The 25429-nt window shown below is 43.8% G+C and overlaps 1 protein-coding gene across 1 annotated transcript in view; it reads left to right on the top strand.

Moving 5' to 3' along the window:
- Positions 1-25429, top strand: part of ARHGAP18 (Rho GTPase activating protein 18) — a 104185-nt gene that overhangs the window by 60928 nt on the left and 17828 nt on the right. The window contains exons 2-9 of the mRNA XM_066605543.1: positions 7450-7646; positions 7947-8182; positions 9030-9105; positions 13895-14055; positions 14708-14873; positions 19793-19884; positions 20713-20790; positions 24374-24533. Coding sequence (XP_066461640.1) covers positions 7450-7646; positions 7947-8182; positions 9030-9105; positions 13895-14055; positions 14708-14873; positions 19793-19884; positions 20713-20790; positions 24374-24533 — 1166 coding nt within the window. The remainder of the gene's footprint in view (positions 1-7449; positions 7647-7946; positions 8183-9029; positions 9106-13894; positions 14056-14707; positions 14874-19792; positions 19885-20712; positions 20791-24373; positions 24534-25429) is intronic.

Here is a 25429-nt window from a genome sequence, read left to right as displayed (position 1 = left end):
TTTGGGGGACTAGGGGAGAGGCGCAAGCACACCTTCCCTGTCCACAAGAATATCACCAAAATAATCCAAAAAGAGTGGAGGACGCCGCACAGTTAAAAGATCCCATGGATCGCAAAGCTGAGGGCCTTCTAAAGAAATCATGGGAGGCAGCGGCAAACATACTTAGGCCAGGGATCGCAGCCACTTGTGTGGCGCGAACTCTGGGGGTATGGCTAGAACAGCTACACCTAACCAATAAGACGCCGAGGGAACAGATCCTAAATTCCCTTCCGATCCTGCGTATGGCAACAAATTTCCTAGCGGACGGCGCGGCCGAAACTGTCAAACTCTCGGCGACAGCTACAGCCCGGTCTAACTCAGCCAGAAGAGTGTTATGGCTGAAATCGTGGTCAGGCGACCTAGCCTCAAAAATAAGCTATGCGCCCTCCCGTTCTACGGCCAATTTTTGTTCGGACCGGACCTTGACAAGATTCTAGAGAAGGCGGCCGACAAAAAGAAGGGATTCCCGGAAGAAAAGCCACAGAGAGGGAAGAACTTCTTCCGGGCCCCAAGGCAACAGCCAGAGGCCTACCGAGGCAAGGGCAAGACAGGCCGCTGGAGTTACCCCAAGGGGGGCAGAGGAAGGAATATCCTCTTTTACCCCCACCAGGGGGAGCCAAATCAGAGACCCTGATGCCATCCCCGTAGGGGCAAGGCTGGGGGGGCTTTGTGGATCAAGGGGGATTTCTGAAGGCCCATGGATCCCAAAGATCTTACAGCAGGGATACCGGATAGAGCTGGTGTCCCTTCCCAGAAGAAAATTCATTATCACGGGAGGATCCAAACAGTTACACCTACTAAGGCAAAGTGTTGGGGACCTGCAACAACTAAATGCAATATCCCCCGTACCGCAAAACGAGGAAACCCAGGGCCATTATTCCAGGCTCTTCCTAGTAAGGAAACCCTGTGGGAAACAGCGGATGATAGTGAACCTGAAACCTCTGAACACCTGCATCAGATACTGAAAATTCAAGATGGAGTCCATCTCCTCAACGATAAAGTTGATTCCCAAAGGAGCCTACATGGCATCCATCGATTTAAAGGATGCTTATTTCTGTGTACCGATCCACGAGGGGTCCCGGAAATACCTAAGGCTCGCAGTGGATATGGGCAAAGGAATAGAGCACCATCAATTCAGATGCCTGCCCTTCGGGATCTCCTCAGCACGCAGAATCTTCACCAAAATTATGGCAGAGGTAGCCGCCTACCTGAGGAAGAAGTCGGTCCGAATAGTAGCAGAGTCCAGAGAATTCCCAACGAAACACCTGAGGATAGTGCTAGAACTTCTCCAATCCTTAGGATGGAGCATAAACTGGGAAAAATCCAGCCTAGATCCCGACAAACAGAAAACGTTTCTGGGTATAACGCTCGACTCAGAATCGCAATGCTCCAGCCTACCCGAGGAGAACATACAAAAAATCCGACGGCTAGTCAAAACCTTTTTACGGAAACAATTATGCACAATTCGGGAAGCCATGTCTCTCCTGGGAAGCTTGACTTCAGGCATTCCAGGAGTGGCATGGGCCCAGACTCACACCAGAGCCCTGCAGGCCTCAGTCCTATCCACGTGGGACAAAGAGCGGTCCTCTCAAGGGACAAGAATGTACATTCCAAGCGCGGTGAAAACATGCCTGCGTTGGTGGGCATCCCCAGAGAACCCGCGGAGAGGGGTTTATTGGCTACAAAACCCAGCCACTCGCATCACAACGGATGCAAGCGCCTGGGGATGGGGAGCGCATGTGGGGAACCAGTTCTTTCAGGGCCCATAACCTCAAAGGACAAAAGAACAGTCCTCAAATTACAGGGAACTACAGGCCGTATGGCAGATCCTACAGCAGTTGGGGAACTCGCTACGGGACCAGCATATAAAGATACTGTCAGACAATATCACTGCGGTCGCCCATATACGACACCAAGGGGGCACAAGATCTCCCGCTCTGCAAACAGAAAATTTTCCACTGGGCAGAGGGCCGGATCCTCTCGATCACGGCAACCCATTTGAAGGGGACGCTAAACCAAAAAGCGGGCTTTCTCAGCAGGAGGCAAATAGACCCAGGAGAATGGTCTCTCTCCCTGAAAGCATTCAGAATCCTGATCAACCAGTGGGGGACCCCACAATTGGACCTGTTCGCAATCAGGGAAAATGCCAAAGTAAGCAATTTCTTCTCCCTCCGGCCAGGAGATCGTCCGACAGCAGTAGACGCCCTAGGCCAGGACTGGGGAGAGGGGTTGGTTACGCCTTCCCTCCTATACCGTTGATCCCCAGAGTCTTACAACATTTCAGAACCCAGGTATGCACACTAATCCTGGTGACCCCCTTCTGGCCCAAAAGAAGCTGGTTCGGTCTTGTAGCAACATTGAACGTCCAGGACCCAGTCATCTTCCCTACCTGGACAGATCTTCTAGCGCAGGGGCCACTGAGCCATCCAAGCCTAGACAGGCTCCACTTAACAGCATGGCTCTTCAGGAATCCTCACTAAAAGAGAAGGGATTCTCAGAGAGAGTAGTAGAAACGTTAATGTCCAGAAGAAAAAAAAAAAAAAAAAAAAAAGACTACCCACCTTATCTACCAGAAAGTTTGGAGAAGGTTCTCCTCATGGAGACAGGGAAGGGATCGTGGGGATTCTATCCCGGACATCCTTCTAATCTTAGAGTTCTTGCAGGAGGGCCTAGAGATGGGCCTCTCTCCAAGCACCCTGAAGGTCCAGGTCGCAGCCCTTAGCGCCATATGTGACACAAAGTTCTCAGACAACAGATGGGTCAACAGGTTCCTAGCAGCAGCAACTAGATTACGGCCTAGGCCCATAAATCTTTTTCCAGACTGGAACCTTAATTGGGCCCTAAGGGCCATGACAACGGTACCATTCGAGCCGATCGAAGCACTACCCATAAAAATGCTTACTATCAAGACCATTTTCTTAGTAGCCATCACCTCCGCAAGACGGGTTAGCAAGCTGCAGGCCTTGTCCATTTGCCACCTGTTCCTGAAAATCTCGGACACCAAATTAGTACTTAAAGCGGACCCGGCGTTTATGCCAAAAGTAGTATCACATTTTCATAGGTCCCAGGACATAATAATCCCCTCAATTTTTTGTAAACCTAAAAACGAGGAAGAAAAAACCCTCAACTGCCTGGACGTTAGGAGAGCAGTCCTAGGCTACATAGAGGCGACAAGCCACTGGAGGCGGGACGACAAACCCGTTCATCCAGTTCAGTGGCCCAAATAAAGGGAGCAAAGCAGCAAAAAGCTCCATAGCCAGGTGTATCCACCTGGCCATCATAGAGTCCTATAAAGCCCTCGGGAAGGAAATCCCTTTAGCTCTTAAAGCCCATTCTACAAGGGCAGTAGCATCCTCATGGGCCGAACATAGCTCAGCTTCGGTCGAGCAGATATGCAAAGCCGCAGTCTGGAAGAAACCCCACATGTTTGTTAAACACTATAGGGTAAAAGTGCAGCAGGACGAGGACATGGCCTTCGGCCGCAAAATCCTCTCGGCAGCAATCCCACCCTAGGGAAACTTTAGTTGGTACGTCTCAATTGGTGCTGTCGTGGAGACGACTGGGGGAAAAAATGGATTATACCTACCTGATAATCAGGTTTCCAGTAGTCTCCACGACAGCACCTGTACCTTCCACCCCCTAAATTGATAGAAAAGAAACTATATAATATAATTTTATTTTAAAAAAAACAAAAACAAAAAAAAAACCCGGTTTAAAGGGAAAAAAATTTAAGTTGAGCTCCTACCCCGGCAATTCGTTAGAATCCACTGAGGAAAGTGGGGAAGGGGGGGAGCTTTTAACCTCTGTGTGTTCCTGTCCTATCAGGAGGAGGCAATCTCAATTGGTGCTGTCGTGGAGACTACTGGAAACCTGATTATCAGGTAGGTATAATCCATTTTATATAATGCTGTGACACTGTATATTGTTGTGGAGATCACATGGCTGGTTCACATACTTAATCGGTTCCCCTCCTATTCTCACTAATTGATTTGCTCAATGCAACCTTCGTCTAGTAAATGATTCTCCTATTTACAAATCGATGAAAATGAAATTCTGTTGACAACACTGCCGTCTCCCCATTTCATCGTCCTAAATGGCAGGCCATTTGTAATAATAAGGTGAATGCAGTTCTAAATGGCTGGATCGTTTCAGAAGGAATCGGACTTGTTATGCTGAGTCATTCTCATCTGCTGCAAATCAAAACATTGTAAAAAGAACGTTCATGGGAATTGGCGCAGGAAGTTGATACTTTATTTACATTGTTTTATGATTTCTGCTAAGACTCCAGTTTAAAGTAATACAAAGCATTCAGATTCTATTTATGAACTCAAAGCAAATCATTTACCCATATTTTTACACACTCTTTTTGGATTAGATCCAGGCTGGACTAACAGTTTCCCTAGTTTACACCCCATAGAAATATCTTTCTGGTCAGAAGTTAACAGTGAGTTAATGGAAAAATTGAATTGTCTTGAAGCTTAAAGAGGTATTTCTATCTCAGGAATCCTATGTTAATGTGTTCAAAATTGGAAAACTATGCAATAACCCATAGGATATTTATATCCAAAATGCTCCGTTCTCCCAGTAGTGCAGTTATTGATTCCTTTGTCCTCTAGTTGTTTACTGCTTGTTGCCAAGAAAACGGATCACCTCATCTATGGACAGAAATGGTAGAGGAACAGAGGAGGCCGGCACTTGCACACTTCTTGGCTCACACATCTCATGGCTAGGATCTCAAAAACACATGTGCATTAGTTTTCGGCCTGCTGGCCACCAACTACAGCTGTGCTCTGCTGCTTATTTCCATGGAAGAGGTGGTCTGTTTCCCTGGCAACGAGCAGTAAGCAACCAGAGAGCAGAGGAATCAATATCGGGAGAATGGAGCATTTTGGAAATAAACATCTTATGGGTCAGTGCATTGTTTAGCAATTTTTTTTTTTGTGCTATGCGTTTTTAATATTAGAAAGTCCCATTGACATTCGCATTAAAAAATGCAAGTGGGTAAGATCCCTAAACTGGAGCTCCTGCACACTGGCCTTTTTTTTGTTTGTTTTTAACGCAGCGATATCGCTGCATTTTTTTTTTTTTGTCAATGGGACTTTCTAATGTTAAAAACTAGAGATGAGCGAGCATACTTACTAAGGACAATTACTCGAGCAAGTATTGTCCTTGGCGAGTACCTGCCCACTCGGAAGAAAAGATGCCGGCGTGGGTGAGCGGTGAGTTGCGGGGGGGGGGGGGGGGGGAGGGAGAGAAAGAGAGATCTCCCCTCCGTTTGTGGGCTGCATTTTTAACATTAGAAAGTCCTATTGACATTTGCGTTAAAATAAGGCAGAGATATCGCAGCGTTAAACGCTGGTGTGCAGTGGCCCTAACTTCCATGTTGGTGCTACTACATCTGTATTGCCGAGAATGGTCCTGCATGATCTAAATGTCTGATCTAAATGTCAATTCCATATTTCTACTAATTAACACTTGAGTCTGAAGATATATTGTATTTATACGTTATATGATAAAGTTAATAAAAAGATTTCGGAACGAATTCCAAAATTCCCCCGAATATAGATCTTTGCATTGTGCCTATTATACATGTATAACTGCTGGTCCTCCTGGCTGCCCTCTTTATTGCTCTGCCCCGGAACACCCCTAACCTTTTGCCTTCCCTTACCCACTTTACCTCAGTTCTATTTTTATCCTCCCCTATATCCACCCCCCCCCCCCCCCACCCCCCATTCCCCCTCCTTTCTCACTGTTCCTGATTTAGGTTACTGTTAAAATAGTATCTATAAAAATGAAAATATTGGCATGCCTGCAAATAGTGTTGATTCATGGATATACCGCTTATTTTACTCTGTTGTGACACAAGTTAAAATTTCATAGTGCTAATTGTCTAGACATGTGTGCCAGTCACCTGATACCAAATTGCAAATGTTCTGTTAAATGAAAATTACAAATAAAGAATTTATATATAAAAAAAATCTCAAAATTTGCCTCACCAAAATGACTACTGTAGATTTTTCTTGATTTCAGTATTTTTTTGGCATTAGAATGCCATTATATGGCTGCCAGAAATGTTCATGTTTTTACCAATAATTGCCAGACTCCCCCCGGACTTATAACTTGAAACAACGGCGAGTCCAGATTGTCTGGTACGTTGGCCAAATATGTATTAATTTTCGCATAGGGTTCTTCGGAGGCCACCCTGAGCGCAGAAACTTTTTTTCTATCATCTATCTTTTCTTTCTATTCATTTTTGGGGTGATACACCTACACTTTGGTTGATATCAAGGATTTGCTATGAGCTCAGAAAAGTAATTTGGATTATAAACATGCAAATAAGACTAATTGAAACCTATAACCACTTAGAATTGGCTTACATCAAAAGATGAGTACTTTTTAAAATGGCATTACATGATGTGCTGATCCTGAGTAATGGCCTGTATTCTAGAGCTATATTAAAAATTCTACTGGTTGTTGAAAACCCGTTGACTGTTTCCAATGACAAACAATGCACTAACCACTATAATGCAAAGCCTCATTTTTTTCTTTAAAAGTTCACCACACAGTATGTTGTGGAAAGACCAGACTTTCATGAATGCAATTAACTAAAGTATGGTCTATGTAGATACTGAGCATGCAAAGAATGCTGGGATATTACAGCTCTGAAGCCTAGAGAACTGTGAATGAATCCCTTGATTACAAAACAAGCTGTAACTCAGGATCGGTACAACATGAAGTGATATTTAGTCAACTTCCCTGTAAAGTATTACAGTACGTCAACTCTAAAACGCCTTTTATAGTAACAAGGGATATTCCCATCTGAGACTTTCATGACATGGCAGTGCCCGCCCATCATTATAACCTTTGAGCCTTGTTTAAAAGGAATCTGTCACCTTGCAACAGCAGTATAAACTAAGTTATATTGCTGTTCCAGAAGGTGACAGGTTGTCAGAAGATGTATGTTTTATGTTCACCCGCTCCCTCAGTCTCATGCAGCGACCAGGAGCACAATCTGAATTTCTGACTCTTTTCAGACTGTGGTACGCGCACTCTCCCATAGGGAGATTGCATGCACAGCAATCTGAAGAGAGTCCGATATTCCTACTGTATGGGAACAAAGGAGCGGGCAAGACCTTTGTGTAAGGAATTCCTCTTAAGTCAACACAGTAATTGAAATTGGATTATAAGTAATATAGACCATGATGAATTTTCCCAGAAGGGATGGAATTGGTAGAGCCCAACGAGCCTTCCTGCCCCAGATTGGAAGGCAGTATTAACTAGAAGTACAGTATGTTCAGTTCTGACTTTTATGATGAAGTCTCTCTGATCGAGATCCAAAGCAGTAATGTTATTACAACAAACATGATATTCGTTTGCAATTACTAAATACAAGCCTGTCTTGTTTTTCAGTTACAAATCTGGTCATTATATGATGAACCACGGGAGCATGAACAGTGCCCTAGATAAAGTAGCCTTCAACAGATCGGGATCACAAGACTCTTTAGATGAATTGTCACTTGATGATTACTGGACGGAAGTGGAAAACATTAAAAAGAGCTGTGATAATGCTCAAGAGGAACAGCATGCTGTGGTTAAAGAGCCTGATGGTAAGAGCCTATTAAACATCCCTAGATGTCTGAGAGCCCAGAGCTAGATGTACAACAAGGCTTTTGCTTCATGTCGCCTTTAGCATCTGTATGAAAATCTCCTATATGAAAGCTAGATTTAATCCGCTAATGAGTGTAATTTTCTTTTTTGACTTGTATTATACACATATATATATCTCTATATATAGATATATCTCTATAGATATCGATATATATCAAAAAGTTAATTTTGCATATAGATTTATATTAAACAGTTAATAGTGTTGCTTGCTTTGTGTCTGACTTATGTTGGTTTTTTAGAGGGCGAGCTGGAGGAGGAATGGCTTAAAGAAGCTGGACTCTCCAATTTATTTGAAGAGAGTTCAGCAGACTCCCAGGACAGCATGGTGTTGCTGTCTACTCTAACAAAGACTCAGTCAGCGGCGGTCCAGAAACGATTTGATACCTTCAGTCAGACCTTAAGGAAAAAAAACAAGCATCATCAGATCCCAGATGTACGGGATGTGTTCAAGCAACCATCAAGCTCAAAAGACCAAGTATGTACAAGGGACTGAACTTGGATCTCCATAGCTGTAAATGATGTTCAGCAATACATTTCTTTAACGAGGTTGTCCCATGCTTAAATATTACATTTCTTTGTTAGATTATGCAAAACATACATTCTCAAATGGACTTATTTTGTTGTACGTCTTCATATTGCTTTTGCATACTTGTTTTGGTGGCCCGTAAAGTTCATTTGATTCCCTCTTTAAAATAGTATAAAGAGTATACTTTGCCAAAGGGAAACTTACCCACAATGTAGAGCCATACAATTTTTTTTTTATACAGAAGTTTCATTTAAACCCAACTGACTGATCGTTAACACGAAGGTAGGGCTACAAAGCAAAGTGTGATATCCAGTACAAGGGTGTCCTACGACTGAAGTTGCTTTATGTGAGTTTAGTGCAAATTCTTTTGTCCAAGAGTGAGCAGACTGTATATTTTAAATACCACATGACTGTCATGGTATTGACTTCTTCTACTGGAGTATGAATGACCATCATGGTATTGAATTCTACTGGAGTATGAATGTCGTACAACGCTATAGACACTGGTGGAAATTGAAGGGCTCATTCACACTTTGCATCTGACTGAGCCCTAAAAAAAGTTGCTGGTAAATTTGGAACAAAAGTTGTAATCAACTAAGTTTTGTATAGAGTTGTGCACTCCTATGGATGGTAATCTCATACACTTTTGTATGCTACTTAACATGGACTGTATGAAGTTGTAGTGCGTTCATGGTCTAACCCTAGCATTTAAATACTGTATGCTTATGTAATACATGAGTATAATATTTGATCGCTGTTACTTTAAAAATTAAAAAAACATTTGTTTACCAACTAGGTTGAGGACTTGAATGGATTTCTGCCTACAGAAAAAGGTGAAGCAACAAGTGACGAACCACATGAAAAGTCTGATGGTATGGAAAGGCTTGTTTTTGCTTTTCTCTTATTTCTGATTCACCACAGGAAATGATTAAAACAGTTTGCTGGACGTTAGCTACAACAATATTAGAGCTTCTACTCTTTGCAGCAACTCTATTCTGCCTAAAAGAGGATGGTCTAGAGCGGGCCTTCGTAAGCCATAGCACTCATGCCCACGACCGATTTCGCAGAGGAATCAGTTCCGGTGCCCCGGCAGTGCCCCCACGTACCTGTCATTTCTCTTCTTTCTGCGGATGTGCCGGCTGGCGTGCTGCCGCACATGCGCAGGGCAGAGAATGACGAGCCGGAGAAGACGCAGTGACTCACTGCAGGGCAGACTGTTTCCATTGACTGCAATGGAAGCCGTCCATGCGAGGCTCGCAGTAGAAAAGGACATACTGCAATCTTCCCTCTGCGAGCGGAAAATTGCAGTTGATTTCAGCTCCTGGGCAGGGAAAATCATTTTCCTTGTATGTCCTATGGGGAGTATTTACTGCGGGATTCAGAGGCGAACGCTCTCTCCGGATCTTCCACAGTGCAAATACTGCCTTGTCATTCAGCCATTTGGAAAGGAGTTGTTGTTCAGGGGGGTTAGGCAGACTGCAGACTATTATTTAAAGGGGCTTTCCAGTTAAATACTATTGATGACCAATAGGTGATCAGTCTGGGTCCGACGCTCAGGACTCCAACCAATCAGCTGAGCGAACGCAAGCTGTCAGCCCCACAATAACAGGGGTCTGAGATTGTAACTGCGGGCACGACTCCCTTTGATTTTAATAAGAGCCATTCCTGCAGTTACAGGCACCGGCCCACTACACAAAGGTTTTGCGGAGCCTTCTGCTCCGACCTCTATGTGTTCCCGGCGCTGACAGCATGCGCCCACTCAGCAGATTTGTTGAGGTCCCAAATGGCGGAGCCCGGACGATCAACTGTTGATAACCAAACCTGATGATGTGCCATCAATAGTATTTATGTTCAAGTTTTTATTAAGATTTTTAAAAATGACAAAGTAAGGTACTTCACTGCAAACTTACTTTCCATAGTTGGCATGTTAAAGGGGTTCTGACATGAATAATGTGTTTATGCATTAGCAGCCATTGTTCCCTGGTCTGCCTAATGGACACAGGGAACCCAGGGTTTAATGGATGCTAAAACATAAAAACATGATACTTACCTTGTCTCCTGTTGTTGTTAACATCGGGGGGGTCATCTCCCGGCAGGCGCTGCTCTTCCTCTTCTTCCTCCACAAGCCGCGCCACTTCAGGATCGCGCGCATGCGCAGTGGAAAGGTGCCCTCTGACAGGAGTCAGGACGGGCCGCGTCTCCACTGCGCACGTGCAGAATCTCGGAGTTCATCCAGGACGGACAGGCCGCCCACAGCAAGCACTGTTTGTGACGTGCTTGCTGTGAGCGGCCCGTCCGTTAACCTCGGAAGTAGCTGACTGACGGAGCAGAGCTGGAAGCAGTCATTTTGACTGCTCCTGCTCTGCTTCTAGAAGCCACAGAAGAAGATGCCGGCTGAAAGGGACATGCCTGGCGATCGGTCCTGGCCAGGCAAGGTGAGTACAAGTTTTATTTTTATTTTTTATTTTTTTTTTGTGTCAGAACCCCTTTAAGCAGTACAACAAAGTGGTGATTTAATTATGGGGTGTCCTTAGTTTTTCTACATATAACTTTTTCCTTATGGAGAATTTTACTTTACCACTAACAGAGGGGTGGGATATTCAGCCAGTCATTTTAAATTATGGATTTCTCCTATTTGTCCACGTATACTGCCCACGGGCAGGATGCAGATCCCCAACACACAGCAGGACTATAACATTCCCGGGCACATTCACATGTTCCACGTCTAATGTTGGGTACCTGATCCTGTGTAGTAAATGTCCTGCTGGGGGCCTTTATGTTGGAGAAACAGGGTGAAAACTTAATGCAAGGATGAGATCTCCTCACCATATAATTACAGAAAGACCAAGTTGCCTGAGAACAATCGCATCTTATTTGGGTAGAATACAAAGAAGATTTTGTGCATTGTAGTTCTGTGCACACAATACACTTCCATTCTGCTGGTGTAAATCCATGAGCGGCTCCATGAAGCTTGCTGAATGAAACAACAAACCTAATTCCCCTGAGATGTGCAAAACATTACAGTGGTAGAGGAACTGTTTGCTAGTTCTCAGCCTTCACAGAAGATGTATTTATCATTATCCAACTATTTCATGTTTTAAGGCCCATTTACACGAGCAGATAATTGCTCAAATATCGCTCAAACAACAGTTTGAGTGATTATTTAGCTTAAAAAATAATTGTTGTTCAAGTAGCTTCTCAGCTATTTAAATGCCGATTATGTATGTTAATGAAGCCTTCACTGAGCGCAGATAATAGCCTCAGGGGAGGGGTGCGAAAAGAGCCCAAAATGCGGGTGCCCCGAGGCCCATTTGCACACACCGATTATCGCTAAAACGATCGCTGATGAGCAAAGTTTTAGCGATAATCGTCCAGTGTAAATGGCCCTTTAGTTTTAAGGGTGATCTTACACCACCATCAGCCGCCGCACATAGTGCTTGCAGTTTACTGCTAATTACCAGGGTTATAGCCCTTGTACACGGGACAATTGTAGTTCAGATTCCTGTTCTCCTGCGGAAATTTGTACGATAATTTTCCCATGTAAAACGCATGTAGCGAATAAGCGAGAATTATTTAGACGTTCAGATTCTGCATGCAAAAAAATTGAACGGCGAACCATTCAGTGTAAATACCCTGTTTCCCTGAAAATAAGCCCTACCTTGTTATTTTTGGGTGGAGGCTTGAAATATAAGTCCTATCCCAAAAATAAGCCCTAGCTGCATTGCATTAAAAATCAGTACTACATCACCTAGCAGGCTTGGTCTGGATCCTCCCTCTGGTCTACAGTGCACTGGCTACAGTCTGCCACCACCCAAAAAAGATCGCTTTCTGGTTACAGGATTCGTAAATCACGCCTTCAGGAAGTGATGGCTATGATTGGTGCTCGAGAACCAATCAATGCAGTGCTTGATGAACCAATGCAATGGCTGTGATTAGTTCTTGAGCACTGCATTGATTGGCAGCGCTCGATGAACCAATCACAGCCATCACGCTGTGGGGGTAGGATTTATGAATTGACCAAGCAATGCCGCGTCTCAGACAATTCATAAATCCTACCTCTGCAACGCGATTGCTATGATTGTTTGACTGAGCGCTGCGTTGATTGGTTCTCAAGCGCTGCTCAGCCAATCACTGCCATCGCTTCCTAGAGGTGGGATTTATGACTCCTATAACCAGGAAGCAATCTTCTGTGGGCGGCCGAGGACTGAGCAAGCACACTGGTGCTCCAGGGACTAGCTGAATGGTGCAGACCGAGCCTGCTAAGTCAGTATAATAATACGTTCCCTGAAAATAAGACCTAGTGCCTCTTTTGGGCAAAAATTAATATAAGACAGGGTCTTATTTTCGGGGAACACAGTAGTCGTTCACTTCTAAATGACTGTCTGCTTTTTGAGAATGGAGGCGGACTGGGGAACAATGTTCCGCTGCCCGATCCCCCTCCATTCCAGCAGCACTTTGAGCGGTGCCAGTGATACTCACTCCTGTGTAAAAGCACAGGAGCCAGCATTCCTGGGACGAGCTGTTGGTCATCGTTGGCCTGACACCTCATCCACTGTAAATGGACCATTAATCTGGACTTGCTGTTGTTTCAGCCTCCCCCGCACTAGACTCGCTCCTCTCCAATCCATACTAAATGCAGCAGCTAGACTCATTTTTCTATCCAGTCGTTATTCAGACGCCTCTGCATTATGCCAGTCGCTGCATTGGCTGCCCATCCACTGCAGAACTAAATTTAAACTCCTCTACCTCACTCACAAAGCTCTGCATGGCGCTGCGCCAGCATACATCGCCTCCCTACTGTCAGTACACCACCCAGCGCGCTCACTCCGATCGGCTAACACCCTCAGACTTAACGCCCCTGTAATACGAACCTCTCATGCTCGCCTACAGGACTTCACCAGAGCAGCACCCATCCTCTGGAATGCTCTACCCCAAGGCATCCGGACAATTCCCGATGCACGAAATTTCAAACGTGCCTTAAAAACGCACCTCTTCAGGGAAGCATACCAAATCTCCTGACCTAGTCCCTCGCCCCTCCCTATGGTGCTCCACCCTGTTTGCCTTCTGATAAATGATCTGTACATAAAATTTCCTACTGCCTGTGTTCCCCAACCCCTGCACCTCCTGTACCACCCTCAACCCATTTGTGTCTAACCCAATGTATCTCACATTGTAATTGTTGCAATTGTTGTATTGTTTTGCATTTATCCATGCCTGAAAGCGCTGTGGAATAAGTTGGCGCTATACAAATAAAGATTATTATTATTATTATTATTATTATTTTACAAAGTGAATTCTGTGTCACACCTTCTGCAAAATCATATTACAAGACCCCTATTTCACAAAGAAGAATTATCTATTAATACAAAGACAAGTACATTCCCCAACTATCTCCTTTCTACTGGAAAAAGACAAGAGAGGATCAAAGACTACATCCCTGTTCAGTATAATGTATCTTAACATATATACCATGAAAATTGGTTGGCGTTGAAGTATCACATCCAGTACAAGCTAAACAATAACTGATTTTTACAGAAAAGTAAAGTAGTGGAATGTATGTAGTAACAAAAATCAAGTCACTGGGTGAAGAATACTGAATAGATGAAAAATGGTATAATAATTATTTTGGATAACTTACCCTTATTCTTCCTTTATATCTAGGGCTAGAAAATGAAAGTATAGAGGGAGCAGAAAGCCAAGAGAAAGAGATCCCTGTTCCTGAAACTGACATCAATTTGGAAATTTCATTTGCTGAACAGGCTTCAAATCTCCGAGAATTTTCCACTATTAGGAATGAGAAAGAAGATGACTCTCTATTACCAGTGAGTATTAACCTATATCCGCCAAGTATCCGGAATGTTTCCCAATGTAATATACTGTAACCTCCTACACAAGAGTGCGCGAGTACTCCACCCACAGTTTAATGAACACTTACTTTATTGCTTTGTCCTATTCTTTCTTAGGCTGCGCACAAAAATTTTCTAAAAGTGATTCCTGTCTTTTAGAAATGGATTGAAAAACCGATACGTCCTGTTGGATACATTAACCCTTTGCAATCCAATTTTGAATTGAGGGTTTCCTAGGGGGCTTTCTCTTTCTGCCATTATACAATGGCGCCATCTGCTGGCTAGAGCCAGCACTGCTGTGGTATGGGACATGCTGGAGAGGCCCCCAACAACAGAGTCAGTAATCTACAGTAAGAAAACCCTGCCGGATGTCTTCCGACATCGGAGCTGTACAGCCTTCGATCAGAATGTTGGAAGACGTCAAACAGTGGATTGGAAAAGGTTAATGTGTTCGGCTCTATGATTATGCAGTTTGTCACTAGAATCCAATTAAATGACTGTTTCTAGCAAGTGCATTGGCTGCATTGTCGTTAACATCAGTGCTCATAAGACTGTTTTCTTTAGCTTTTGTGAAAGTGATTTGTAGTTTTTGACGGTAAATGAGTCAATGGAATGTGATGTGTTACAGAACTACAGACTTCCTCAAGACAAGACGGGCATTACAAAGATTGGTGATTTGGCTCCTCAGGATATGAAGAAGGTGACTTCTCTAGCACTTATCGAGCTTACTGCCTTATATGATGTTCTGAGCAGAGAACTAAAACTTCAACGAGCTGCCAAAATAAAAGTTAAAGGTAAATATTTAACAACAAGGTCACTTTAACTAGAGTGCAAAGGGTGCAGTTACGCCGTGCCTCCCTGCAGTTCATCACGTGACCTAAACCTTTCAAGTAGCCGGTGCGATCTACTTAGTAGGAAGCACAGCATTTTTTACTTCGCTATATGGGATTCCTTTAAGTGTTTCACAGCAGTCAAAAACAGCACGGTCAGAATTTCTGAACGGAAACTAACACAACCATTCTATTACTGAAGTGGACACCACCACTTAAGTGTCCATTTTACAAAGATCCTTCGTTGCCGTCATATAGTATTTGGAGTATAGAATAATGTAGTTGACTACCCTATATTCTATGCTTCATATATAACGGAAACTAATGGCACTCTTGTAAAACTGACACCAAAGCAGTGTCTGTTTCACTAATGCAAGTGAGTGGGTTTTTATAACTTTCCGTTTGGGAATTCCAACATTGCGCAAAGTGCTGTTTTCTGCAGCTGTGATGGAACTCACTGGTGTAATCCACAGTGTAGTAAAAAGTACTGTGGGGACACTCCCTTAGTCCCAAATAGCTTTTATTATGTATACTTTAAAGATCCACATAATGCACCAAACACATAACACTCATACTGCCGTGTGGAATAATATATACAGTGCACTCAATTGGCACACTCTATAAAAAACAAAGGTCAACCCAAAACAGTGCAGTGAGTGTAGTTGCTATCAGGGTAGCCAGAAAATTAAAGGGGTTCTGACATAAAAAAAAAAAAATTGTACTCGCCTTGCCTAGCCTGGCCCGATCGCCAGGCATGTCCCCTCCAGCCGGCATCTTCTTCTGTGCCTTTAAAGCAGAGCAGGAGAGGTCAAAATGACCGCTTCCAGCTCTGCTCCGTCCGTCAGCCACTTCCGAGGTGAACGGACGGACCGCCCACAGCAAGCACGTCACAAGCAGTGCTTGCTGTGGGCGGCCCGTCCGTCCTGCTGAACTCCGGAGTGCTGCGCATGCGCAGTGGAGACGCAGCCCGTCCTGACTCCTGTCAGAGGGCACCTCTCCACTGCGCATGCGCGCGATCCCGGCGCGGCTCGTGCAGACAGAAGAGGAGGAACAGCGCCTGCCGGGGGATGACCCCCCCCCCCCGATGTCAACAACAACAGAAGAACAGGTAAGTATTATCTTTTTATGCTTTAGCAGCCATTAAACCCTGGGTTCCCTGCGTCCATTAGGCACACCAGGGAACAATGGCTGCTAAAGCATAAAAACATTATTTGTGTCAGAACCCCTTTAAGCTGCCCTCTTAAATGATGTATTTATAAGTTATTAATGAGCTCCTTGACAGTGCAGCTATTGCAAGTTCGGTCTGTTCAGACATGTTTCATGCCCATATTATGCATCCACTGGTGCTATTTTCTGTTTAATATTGACTTATGTTTTGTCCCCCAATGAGTCTGTAGACTGTCAGTGGAAACTGAGAGGATTGTCTAGAGCAGTGGTGGCGAACGTATGGCACACGTGCCAGAGGCGGCATGCAGAGCCCTTCCTGCTGGCACACGTCGCCATCGGCCGCTCACCACTTGTGAATACCAGCAGGGGGCCACACCTCCCCGTTATTATGTCACCACCGGAAGTTAGAGGTGGTGACATAATACAGGAGTTTGACATGTTGTAACTCCCCCAGCTTCTGATAGGCTGGGGGCGTGTGTGGCCTTAGGAGGGGAAGCGTCGGCGGTGGAGGAATCGCCGACATCACGTTGGCTTCGGGCGGTGCCAGGATAACAACCAGCATCGGCAGAGGGAGCAGAGGGATCAGCGGCAGGAAGACAGGCAGCGGCGGCGGACGGGGCAAAGAGATTAGCAGCAGCGTCAGCACGACATGGAGCGCTGGCAACAGCAGTAGGGATGCTGAAGGGAGCAGCGCCGGCAGCATGTGCACAGCCACTGCCAGCGGAGGCTAGAGGGACCAGCTGCAGCAGCTGGAGAGAAGGGCAAGGAGCGGCTGCTGCACAGACTGTGGAGCCGCTGTGGGGTGTCACTATTATGCTGGGGGCTGCCGTGGGGTGTCACTATTACGCTTGGGGATACTGTGGGGTGTCACTATTATGCTGGGGGATGTTTACATATGGCGGAAATGGGCAGGGCTGTTTCGAAATAGACAGGGTGAAGATTTTGACAGCTTTTTGGATGCGGAAATGCTGCAGAATTTTCCACAGACATTTCCGCTGAGGACGTACTGCAGTATTTCTGCATCCAAAAAGCAGTCCAAATCTGCACCCTGTCTATTTTGAAGCGGCCCTGTCCTTTTTTAGAACGACGGGGGGTAAAATCATACATTGTGATAAGCCCTGCCCCCTGACATGTTGGCACTTTGCAATAAATAAGTCGGTTTTGGGTTGCCGTTTGCGCACTCGGTCTCTAAAAGGATCGCCATCACTGGTCTAAAGTTTGTTGGCCTGAGTTATTGATCTTTGTTGGTATGAGAGACATCCCTAGGACTACTGATAAAATCGGCAAAACTGGGCAAGTGGCGCATCTGTATGAGCAAAAAAAGGCTCTAGAGGCCAGGGTAAAAACGGACTCCTCATTTAACATAAAACCAGCACATTAACGCATTTTGGAGACGCAACCCCTTACTCAAATTTGGAACCAAAATGCGTAAATGTACTGGTTTTATTTCGAAAGAGGAGTCCAGTTTTTTCCCCTGAACTCTAGAACCTTTATTTGCTCATAAAGTTGCACAACTTGTCCAGTTTTTCTGATTTTATCTTTTGGCTACACTAATACGCCTCACAGCTTATGCATACTTTTGTCATGCTGCTGCTGTGTCTCTCTTTCTGTTGCACAGCTCTCAGTCCTTTTATAGTGCACTCCTTGGTGACTAGAATCTTTGGGTCCTTTCACCGGGAGAGCAGAGCTTAGCCCCGTACTGTTGGTCATGCACCTCTTTTCTGGTGCACGATGAGACTCGTCTCTTTTGTGGCACATGGGCAGTTCTCTGCTCACTGCTCCCCCTGCTCTATCTGATGGGGGTTAATGGAGTTGCTGCAGTAAGAGGGGTGATCCATTGGGCACCGATCACCCCTCTTAGGCCTCCTTCACACAGCGATAAAGTCGCGCGATTTCGTAACGTTGCTGCAATGCTACAAATCGCATGTATGAGAAGCCCATGCTTTCCTATGGGTTAATTCACACATGCAATATTTTGTAGCATGCGACAACCCGACAAAAAAACCTTGCGAGTCTGGCGATATGCCCGCAACGTGCAAGGTTTTGCAGCTCATGTTTTCCTATGAAGCCCTCCTCTCTGTTGCATCGCACGAAAACGCAATTTTCGTGTACTGTGCAATTCAATTTTGACAGTAGGAAATCCAACTGTCAAAGCCCTAATTAAAGTCCTGGCTGCAAGGAAAAAAAAAAAAAACACATACGTCACCTATCCGGCGCTGTCAGCCTGGCCGCATCTTCTCCCCGGGTACCTGGCATTATTTTCCTTCATCTCTTCTAGCGGGGAATTGAAAAATCCCTGCCTCCTGGAAGCGCTGCCTGTGGTTGGCTGACGCTTAGCCAATCACAGCAAGCGCTTGATAAACTAATCACAGCCATTCATCGAGCGCTGGCTCTGATTTGGCTAAGCATCAGTCAACCACAGCCACAGCTTCTAGGAAGCGGGGATTATTCAATCCCTGGCCAGAAGAGATGAAGAGGACCAGTGCCAGGAACCAGGAAGAAGGTGCAGCGGCGCTCCCGACAGCGCTTCTAGGTGAAGTGTATATTTTTTTTTTTTCTGCAGTTAGGGTATTTTTCAGGGTAGGGCTTATCTTTCAAGCCTCCCTGAAAATCCTCACATGTGGTGCTGCAAAGCCGCGTGACTTTGTAGCACCACATGCGATTTTTCTTGCGTTACAAAATCCGCGAGAAGATGCAGCGATATCGCACGGACCAGCTATGCGATATCCCTGCGATTTTTATCGCGCCAATGCTGTGTCGTCTGAATGAAGCAGGCCTAACACTACCTTACAAGGGTCAGTTCTCAGATGGGGTTGCCTTTTCAGGATAACAACCCTTTGGCTAACCAATAGGGATATAGGATCATAAGGTCACTGCCATCACTGCCACCCTGTTGCTTCAAACGAGCCACCTGTTAATATACATCTGAAGCAGGGGGATCTAGCAGTGCTACATCATTTTGCACACAAGTACAACAGACTGGGAGGAATTAAAGGTCATATCATTCCTCTTATTCCTTCATGCAGACTATGTTCTCTCTTGGCATGTACTTATTTCCGATCGGCCCGAACAGCAGCTATATTTTTTGTGGTGTTTTGGGTTGTTCTTCATTCACATTGTTTTGTTAAATATACATAATTGATAGCTTAATTATTCTGGTTTGCCCAACATCAGCTACACACACCTGTGCTGTTTTAGGCTGACCTTTGTAATTTATTTTTTTTTTTTTTTGTGGAGTGTGTGAATTGGATATGTAGAAGTTATACGCGGCAGCCTTCATATTACGTGTCTTGTTGTATTATACTTGATATATTATATGGATCTTTATTTCTAATGAATACCTAATAAGTGATTGTTGAACTCTATTATATATTTCTTATTGCTTTATTAATCTCGTTTCCTGCCTTTTTACTATGAACTCTTTCTAGCTCTCCTATATCTTTTTTACATTTTGGAACTGCAGCTCCTATGATATATTGCAACAAATTTGAACATGAGATATATATATATATATATATATATATATATATATATATATATATATATAAAATATATATAATAATATATATATTTTTTTTTTATTGTTTATGCAACCTAAAGTTGTTTGGAAAGCTATATACTGCTCAAGGAAACATGGGCTTTGTAATGTATTCACTGTTTTATTGTTTCTTTATATGTAAGCAGCTGTTTCACTCATTTTTTTTCTCTTTACTTAGAATCTGGGGTTTTCCAGGTACCTTTGTCGACTTTGTTAGAGCTAGATCAAAGGAAAGCTCCAGGAACCAAAGTCCCACTCATCGTTCAAAGTGTACGTTCTTTTCCATTTCATGCTATTTCATAGTAGTTAACTGATACAATGTTCTCCGAAATGTTGGAAATAAAGAAAAGTATGCAGGTCCAAAATTTCACGTGTAACTTTAGACCATCTCTTTAATCAATGCTTGCTAGATCTCCATGGGCCCTGTAAACTTGGTGGGCCCTGACATCTACTGGCCCTATATACTATTGTAGTTGACCTAAGCAAAGAAAATAATCTGGAACTGATAACTGCAGGATATTGAAATTTTCAACCAAACTGCAGAATTTAATATAAGATTAAATATCTACTGTATATGGCTATATATGAATGGGTCATATATATTACAAGTGCCACTCGCATCCTCTGATGCCACGCATTAATTCAAGAAGCTATATTTCCATATGTGCAGAGAATACTCAATGGAATAACCGGACCACTTTATTAGTGCTATATTTTTATGGTTCGCATAGGTTTTATGAGATCTGCTGTATACTCCATTCAGTTCATTGACGAGACTGAGGTGCTTAAAGGTTATTCTCTTAAAATCCAGACCAGTTATGGCTATTATGATAAGTGCTCCTGAAGACAGATCAAGGAAAATGAGAAAAGTTGCCGGATGACCTGCACATTTTTTCTCCTTTTCTACTTCTTTTTTTTTTTGTTTTTTTTTTAGTTTCACTACAATCTGATCATTATGCAAGTCTTCAGGCCAAGTTTTTCTCAGAGTTAAATAAGTGGGTGAAGAGGATGTTTCAGCACTTGTATAGATGAGCCATGAAGTGGATTTTTAAAAGAAAGTATGTTCTCACATTTTAATGATGTTGTGTTTATTTGTAGCTGATTGAACACATAGAAAAAGGAGGACTGGAAACGGAAGGTGTTCTAAGGATACCTGGAGTGGCTTCAAGGATAAAAGTAACCTTTATTTCTATGATTCACAGCTGCTCTGATTTTCTTCTTCATTCAGCATAATGATGATGAGCATAGATTGAACATAATGGGTTCCCTTACAAAAATCCTCTCTGCTTAGCAATAAGGGCTCCTACACACTGGCAAGAGCGATATCGCCCTCGTAATCTATGGGAAACCCCTGGATGTGAGTGAGGCTTTTTCATTTGAAAACAGCCTCGCATCACTGCGGGGAATCCCTTCATCCCATTGCCTTCAACGGGGCAGCAGCAGCACCTGCCCCATTGAAAGCAATGGGAGAACATCACAATCCTCTGCTGCTGCTGTGACAGCAGTGGTAGGGAATTCCTTCATCCCCGTGGGGAGTCCCCTCATCACTGAACACCCCACTGCTGCTGTCACTGTGTTCAGTAATGAGGGGATTCCCCGTTGGGAAGATGGAATTCCCTGTCACAGCAGCAGTAAAGGATCGCAATGTTCTCCCTTTATTTTCAATGGGGCTGGTGCTGCTGCCACGAGGCTGGGTGAAATCCCTGGATTTGACTGAAGGAATTCCCGACTGTAGCTGTCACAGCCACGGCAGGGGATCGCAATGTTTTCCCATTGCTTTCGATGGGGCTGGCGCTGCTACTGCCGGTCCCATTGGAAACAATAGCCGATATCACAAAAAGAATGGACGTGCTTCGTGAAAACTAAATTGCCGTATCGCAGCGGTGAAAACATCACAAATGAGAATGAAACCATTGAAATTCATTGTTTTTATAATCTTTTAACTCACTCTCGCATCATAGGAAAATCTGCCGATTTTTTTCTTGGCAGTGTGAAGGAGCCCTAAGTAGAGTTTCATACTCTGATATGGCAATGCCAACAATGTGTGATTGGTGGAAGTGCAATCATTAGGATTCCCAATCACCACTAGAATGGGGGGAGTTGCAATGCTTGGTGCAGTGTTACACTTCCTTCAGAGTATTACCCGACACGACAGCACTCTTTAACATTGTTGCAAATGTATAAGGCTCTAATCTTGAGCAATATATCTACAGTAGACATGTAACTAGTTTGTGGCACATTTCAGCCTCTTTTATGATTTAAAGACATAAGACGATTTGGACTTTTAATTGCTGTTTAAAGGCATGAATTTTATAATAAAAAGTACTGTATATACTTGTGCTGAAAAAGTCAGCTTATACTCATTTTTTTATGCTGAAAAAGCCCCCCTCATCTTATACTCGAGTGAGAGACTAGATTTTAAAAAATGCAATACTCCCCTCCCAGCCGGCATCTGTGTCCCTAGCTCAATGGTCTACCTGGTAGTGCGGCAACCTGCTATGTAATTCTCCCCACTGTCATCTTTCTGCTTGGCTTTGAATTTCCTCGCTGTCAGCAAGCAAGTGCTGTGATTGGATCGAGCGACAGCCAATCACAGCCGGCACTCGATCATTCACAGCCAATTAGTAAATTACATCACTGAATGGCTGTGATTGTTTCATCGAGCGCCGGCTGTGATTGGGGAATTCAAAGCCGAGCAGAGAAATGACAGCGGGGAGAATTACATAGCAGCTTTCCCCACCGCCGGGCAGACCATTGCGCCGGGGACACAGACGCCGGCTGGGAGGTGAGTATTGCGTATTTTTTTTGTTTTTTACCTAGTCTAGTTAGGCTTCTACTCGAGGCACCTAATTTTCCCAGTTTTTTGTGGTAAAATTAGGAACCTCGGCTTATACTCGGGGTTGGTTTATACCCGAGTGTATACGGTAAATCAACTTTGCATATAATATTGATTTAAAAATGTCCTACTGTGTTGGGTACACAGTTGCTAAGCAGACCGATTTTGTCTCCTTTGGTTATAGATTACAAACAAGCCCTGTCTGTAGGTTTGCAAAGGGCAGAGGTGGGTTTGTATTTTGTAATCAAGGAAGTCTATATTGAAATTGTGTATACAAAACGATAACCTTTTTAATCAACACTGTTGCATAATGTTTTATTTTCGATGCACCCTTTAATGATACAGGGTGTACAGGTCCGTGCTCTCGGGAATTATCAACCAATCGGAAGTTCACGTGGGGACTAAAAAAAAGTTAAAATGCATTTAAAAAGGATTTATTAGAAAAAAATGAAAGGTCTCTTATTTCAGCCTTACCTTATAGGACTCCTACCCACTTGTGTTTTTTTTTACACTGTGATATTGCTTCGTTTTTTTTAACGCAAATCTCAATAGGACTTTCTAATGTTAAAAACAGATCACTAGTTTGTGGTTTGCGATTTTTGTGTGATGCGTTTTCAACATTAGAAAGTCCCATTGACAGTCGCGTTATAAAAAATGCAGCAATATTGCAGCGTTGAAAAAACGCAAGTGAGTGGCAGCCCTAAGGCCTCTTTCACGCGAGCTACAAAATCGTGATACGACATCACTACAAAACGCATGTTTGTGCAGCTCAGGGTTGCCAATGGGTTCCTTCACAAGATGTTTTGTAGCCTGAAAGAACCCATTGGAAACCATGAGCTTCACATACATGCAGTTTGTAGCGATGTTGCCTAAGACCTTAACCACACGGGTGACACGGCATCGCCGCAAGAAAATCGTGTCACTGGTCTGCGCGATTTCGCTGCGGTTTGACGTGGTGATACCACGACTTTGTAATGCTACAAAGTCCCGCGACTTTGTAGCACCACATGCGAGGATTTTTTGGGGGAAGGGGCTTGCAATATAAGCCCTACCCTGAAAATACACCCCAGCTAAAGAATTTTTTTTTTTTAAAGTATACATCACCTTGAAGCGCTGTTTGTGGCTCCACTGCAGATTCTCCCCGGGTCCCCGGCACTGGTCGTCATCTTTTCTTCTGACCGGGAATTGAAAAATCCCCACCTCTTGGAAGCGCGGACACTTAGCCAATCACAGCGAGCACCCAATGAATGGCTAAGTGTCATTATGGGTATGGGGAAGGAAGGAGACGTGGCCAGGCTAACAATACTTCTAAGGTGATCTATACTGTTTTTTTTATTTTTTCTGCAGGGCTTTGACCGTAGGATTTCCTATTGTCAAAGTTGCATCGCACCGCACGAAAATCGCATTTTCATGCGATGCAACAGAGAGGAATGCTCCATAGGGAAACATGGGCTACAAAATCTCACGAGTGGCGGGCACATCGCCAGACCCTGGGAACAACTCACCTGACAGTCACAAAAAAAATAAATAAATAAGATGAGCTTGTATGGGGAAACAGGAGGGAGTAGAGGAAAAGAGAACATAACAGGAGTCAGTGGGGCTGCAATAACAGGAGTCAGTGGGGCTGCAGCTGCGAAGTGACAGGCAATCTTCAATAAAGCAGAGATCCAAAGCAACCAACGCTGTAAACAATAAATGGCAAATAAACGTCACCCATGGGGTAGCAGTTTGATATTTTTCTTTAGAACTGCACTGACCTTCAACTTTTAAAAACCACAATATTCCGCAGGAAATGGTGTAAATGAACTACAACTTCCTAATTTTATGCAGTTTAGCTGCTAGTGATCAGAACTACTCTGCATCTGTTTGTGCTTTTAGGTTAACATACTCTGTATAAACAATTGTACCATAATTATTTTTCAGTCTCTATGCATGGAATTAGAAGCCAAGTTTTATGAAGGAACGTACAACTGGGATACGGTGAAGCAGCATGATGCAGCCAGCCTCCTGAAGCTCTTTATCCGAGAGCTCCCGCTTCCATTGCTTACAGTGGAATATGTGAAAGCTTTTCATTCTGTGCAATGTGAGATTTCATTTTATATGGTGTCTAGCAATTGGGCTGCTTCCAGGTTGACTGGAAAAAACTTCATTTATTTCACTTTTTAACTTGTGTATTAGCTTTAGTCATTTTGTGGTACAAGCATAAAATAAGAGTTGCAAGAAAGGACCTTTATTTAGAGAATAATGAAACAACTGAAAGCTGGAGCTGACATTCCGGATGTTCAGTTGTGCCTTTTATTGCTCTGCATGACACTGTGACATTGATTGCATCACTGCTGGAACACGGAGTTCATGAGCACACAAGGTCATGGGATTATATGATTACTCACAATGCTGAACATATGATAGTACATTAGATTAAATATTTAACTGAATTGTACATGGTAGGAACAGTAGACATGAAACAAAATGTATTTTCAATGTTTTGACATTCAAGAGGTTCTCTATCAGAAGTTATTTTTACAAAAACGTCATTAATATGACCAGGGTCGGTTGTATAGAAATCAGATCCAGGGCAACTTGTGCTTTTAAAAAAAAATTTAAAAAAATCCTTATTTCCATTCACAAAATACCCCTATGGCGTGCCAAAATGATATGCTGTAGCCAAATACTCCCTTGAAAAGCTCACATTATTCAGTTCCCAAAAACCAAGCTAAACTTCTAAATAAAACTGGGTCGTTTTTAGTTTGCTCTTGAGGTTGGGAGACCTGCTAGGAAATTGCACAATTTGCCACCCCTATAACTGGCCCAAATATGTAAAGAACTGCTTCCCAAGATCCGCCATTTGCAGTGGATGCAGCTTATGTTTTACACATCAGTCAATAATGACCATGACACCTAAGCAGTTGGGCACCTCTCTGGCCCCCACAGCATGATCACAGGGTGCCACTGGGTTGCTGTTGTATTCGGCTCCCAAGA

Source organism: Eleutherodactylus coqui, chromosome 1, assembly GCF_035609145.1.
Source record: "Eleutherodactylus coqui strain aEleCoq1 chromosome 1, aEleCoq1.hap1, whole genome shotgun sequence".
Taxonomy (NCBI): Eukaryota; Metazoa; Chordata; class Amphibia; order Anura; family Eleutherodactylidae; genus Eleutherodactylus; species Eleutherodactylus coqui.
The sequence above is the reverse complement of the archived record's forward strand: the minus strand, read 5'-3'. Positions and strand labels throughout refer to the sequence as shown.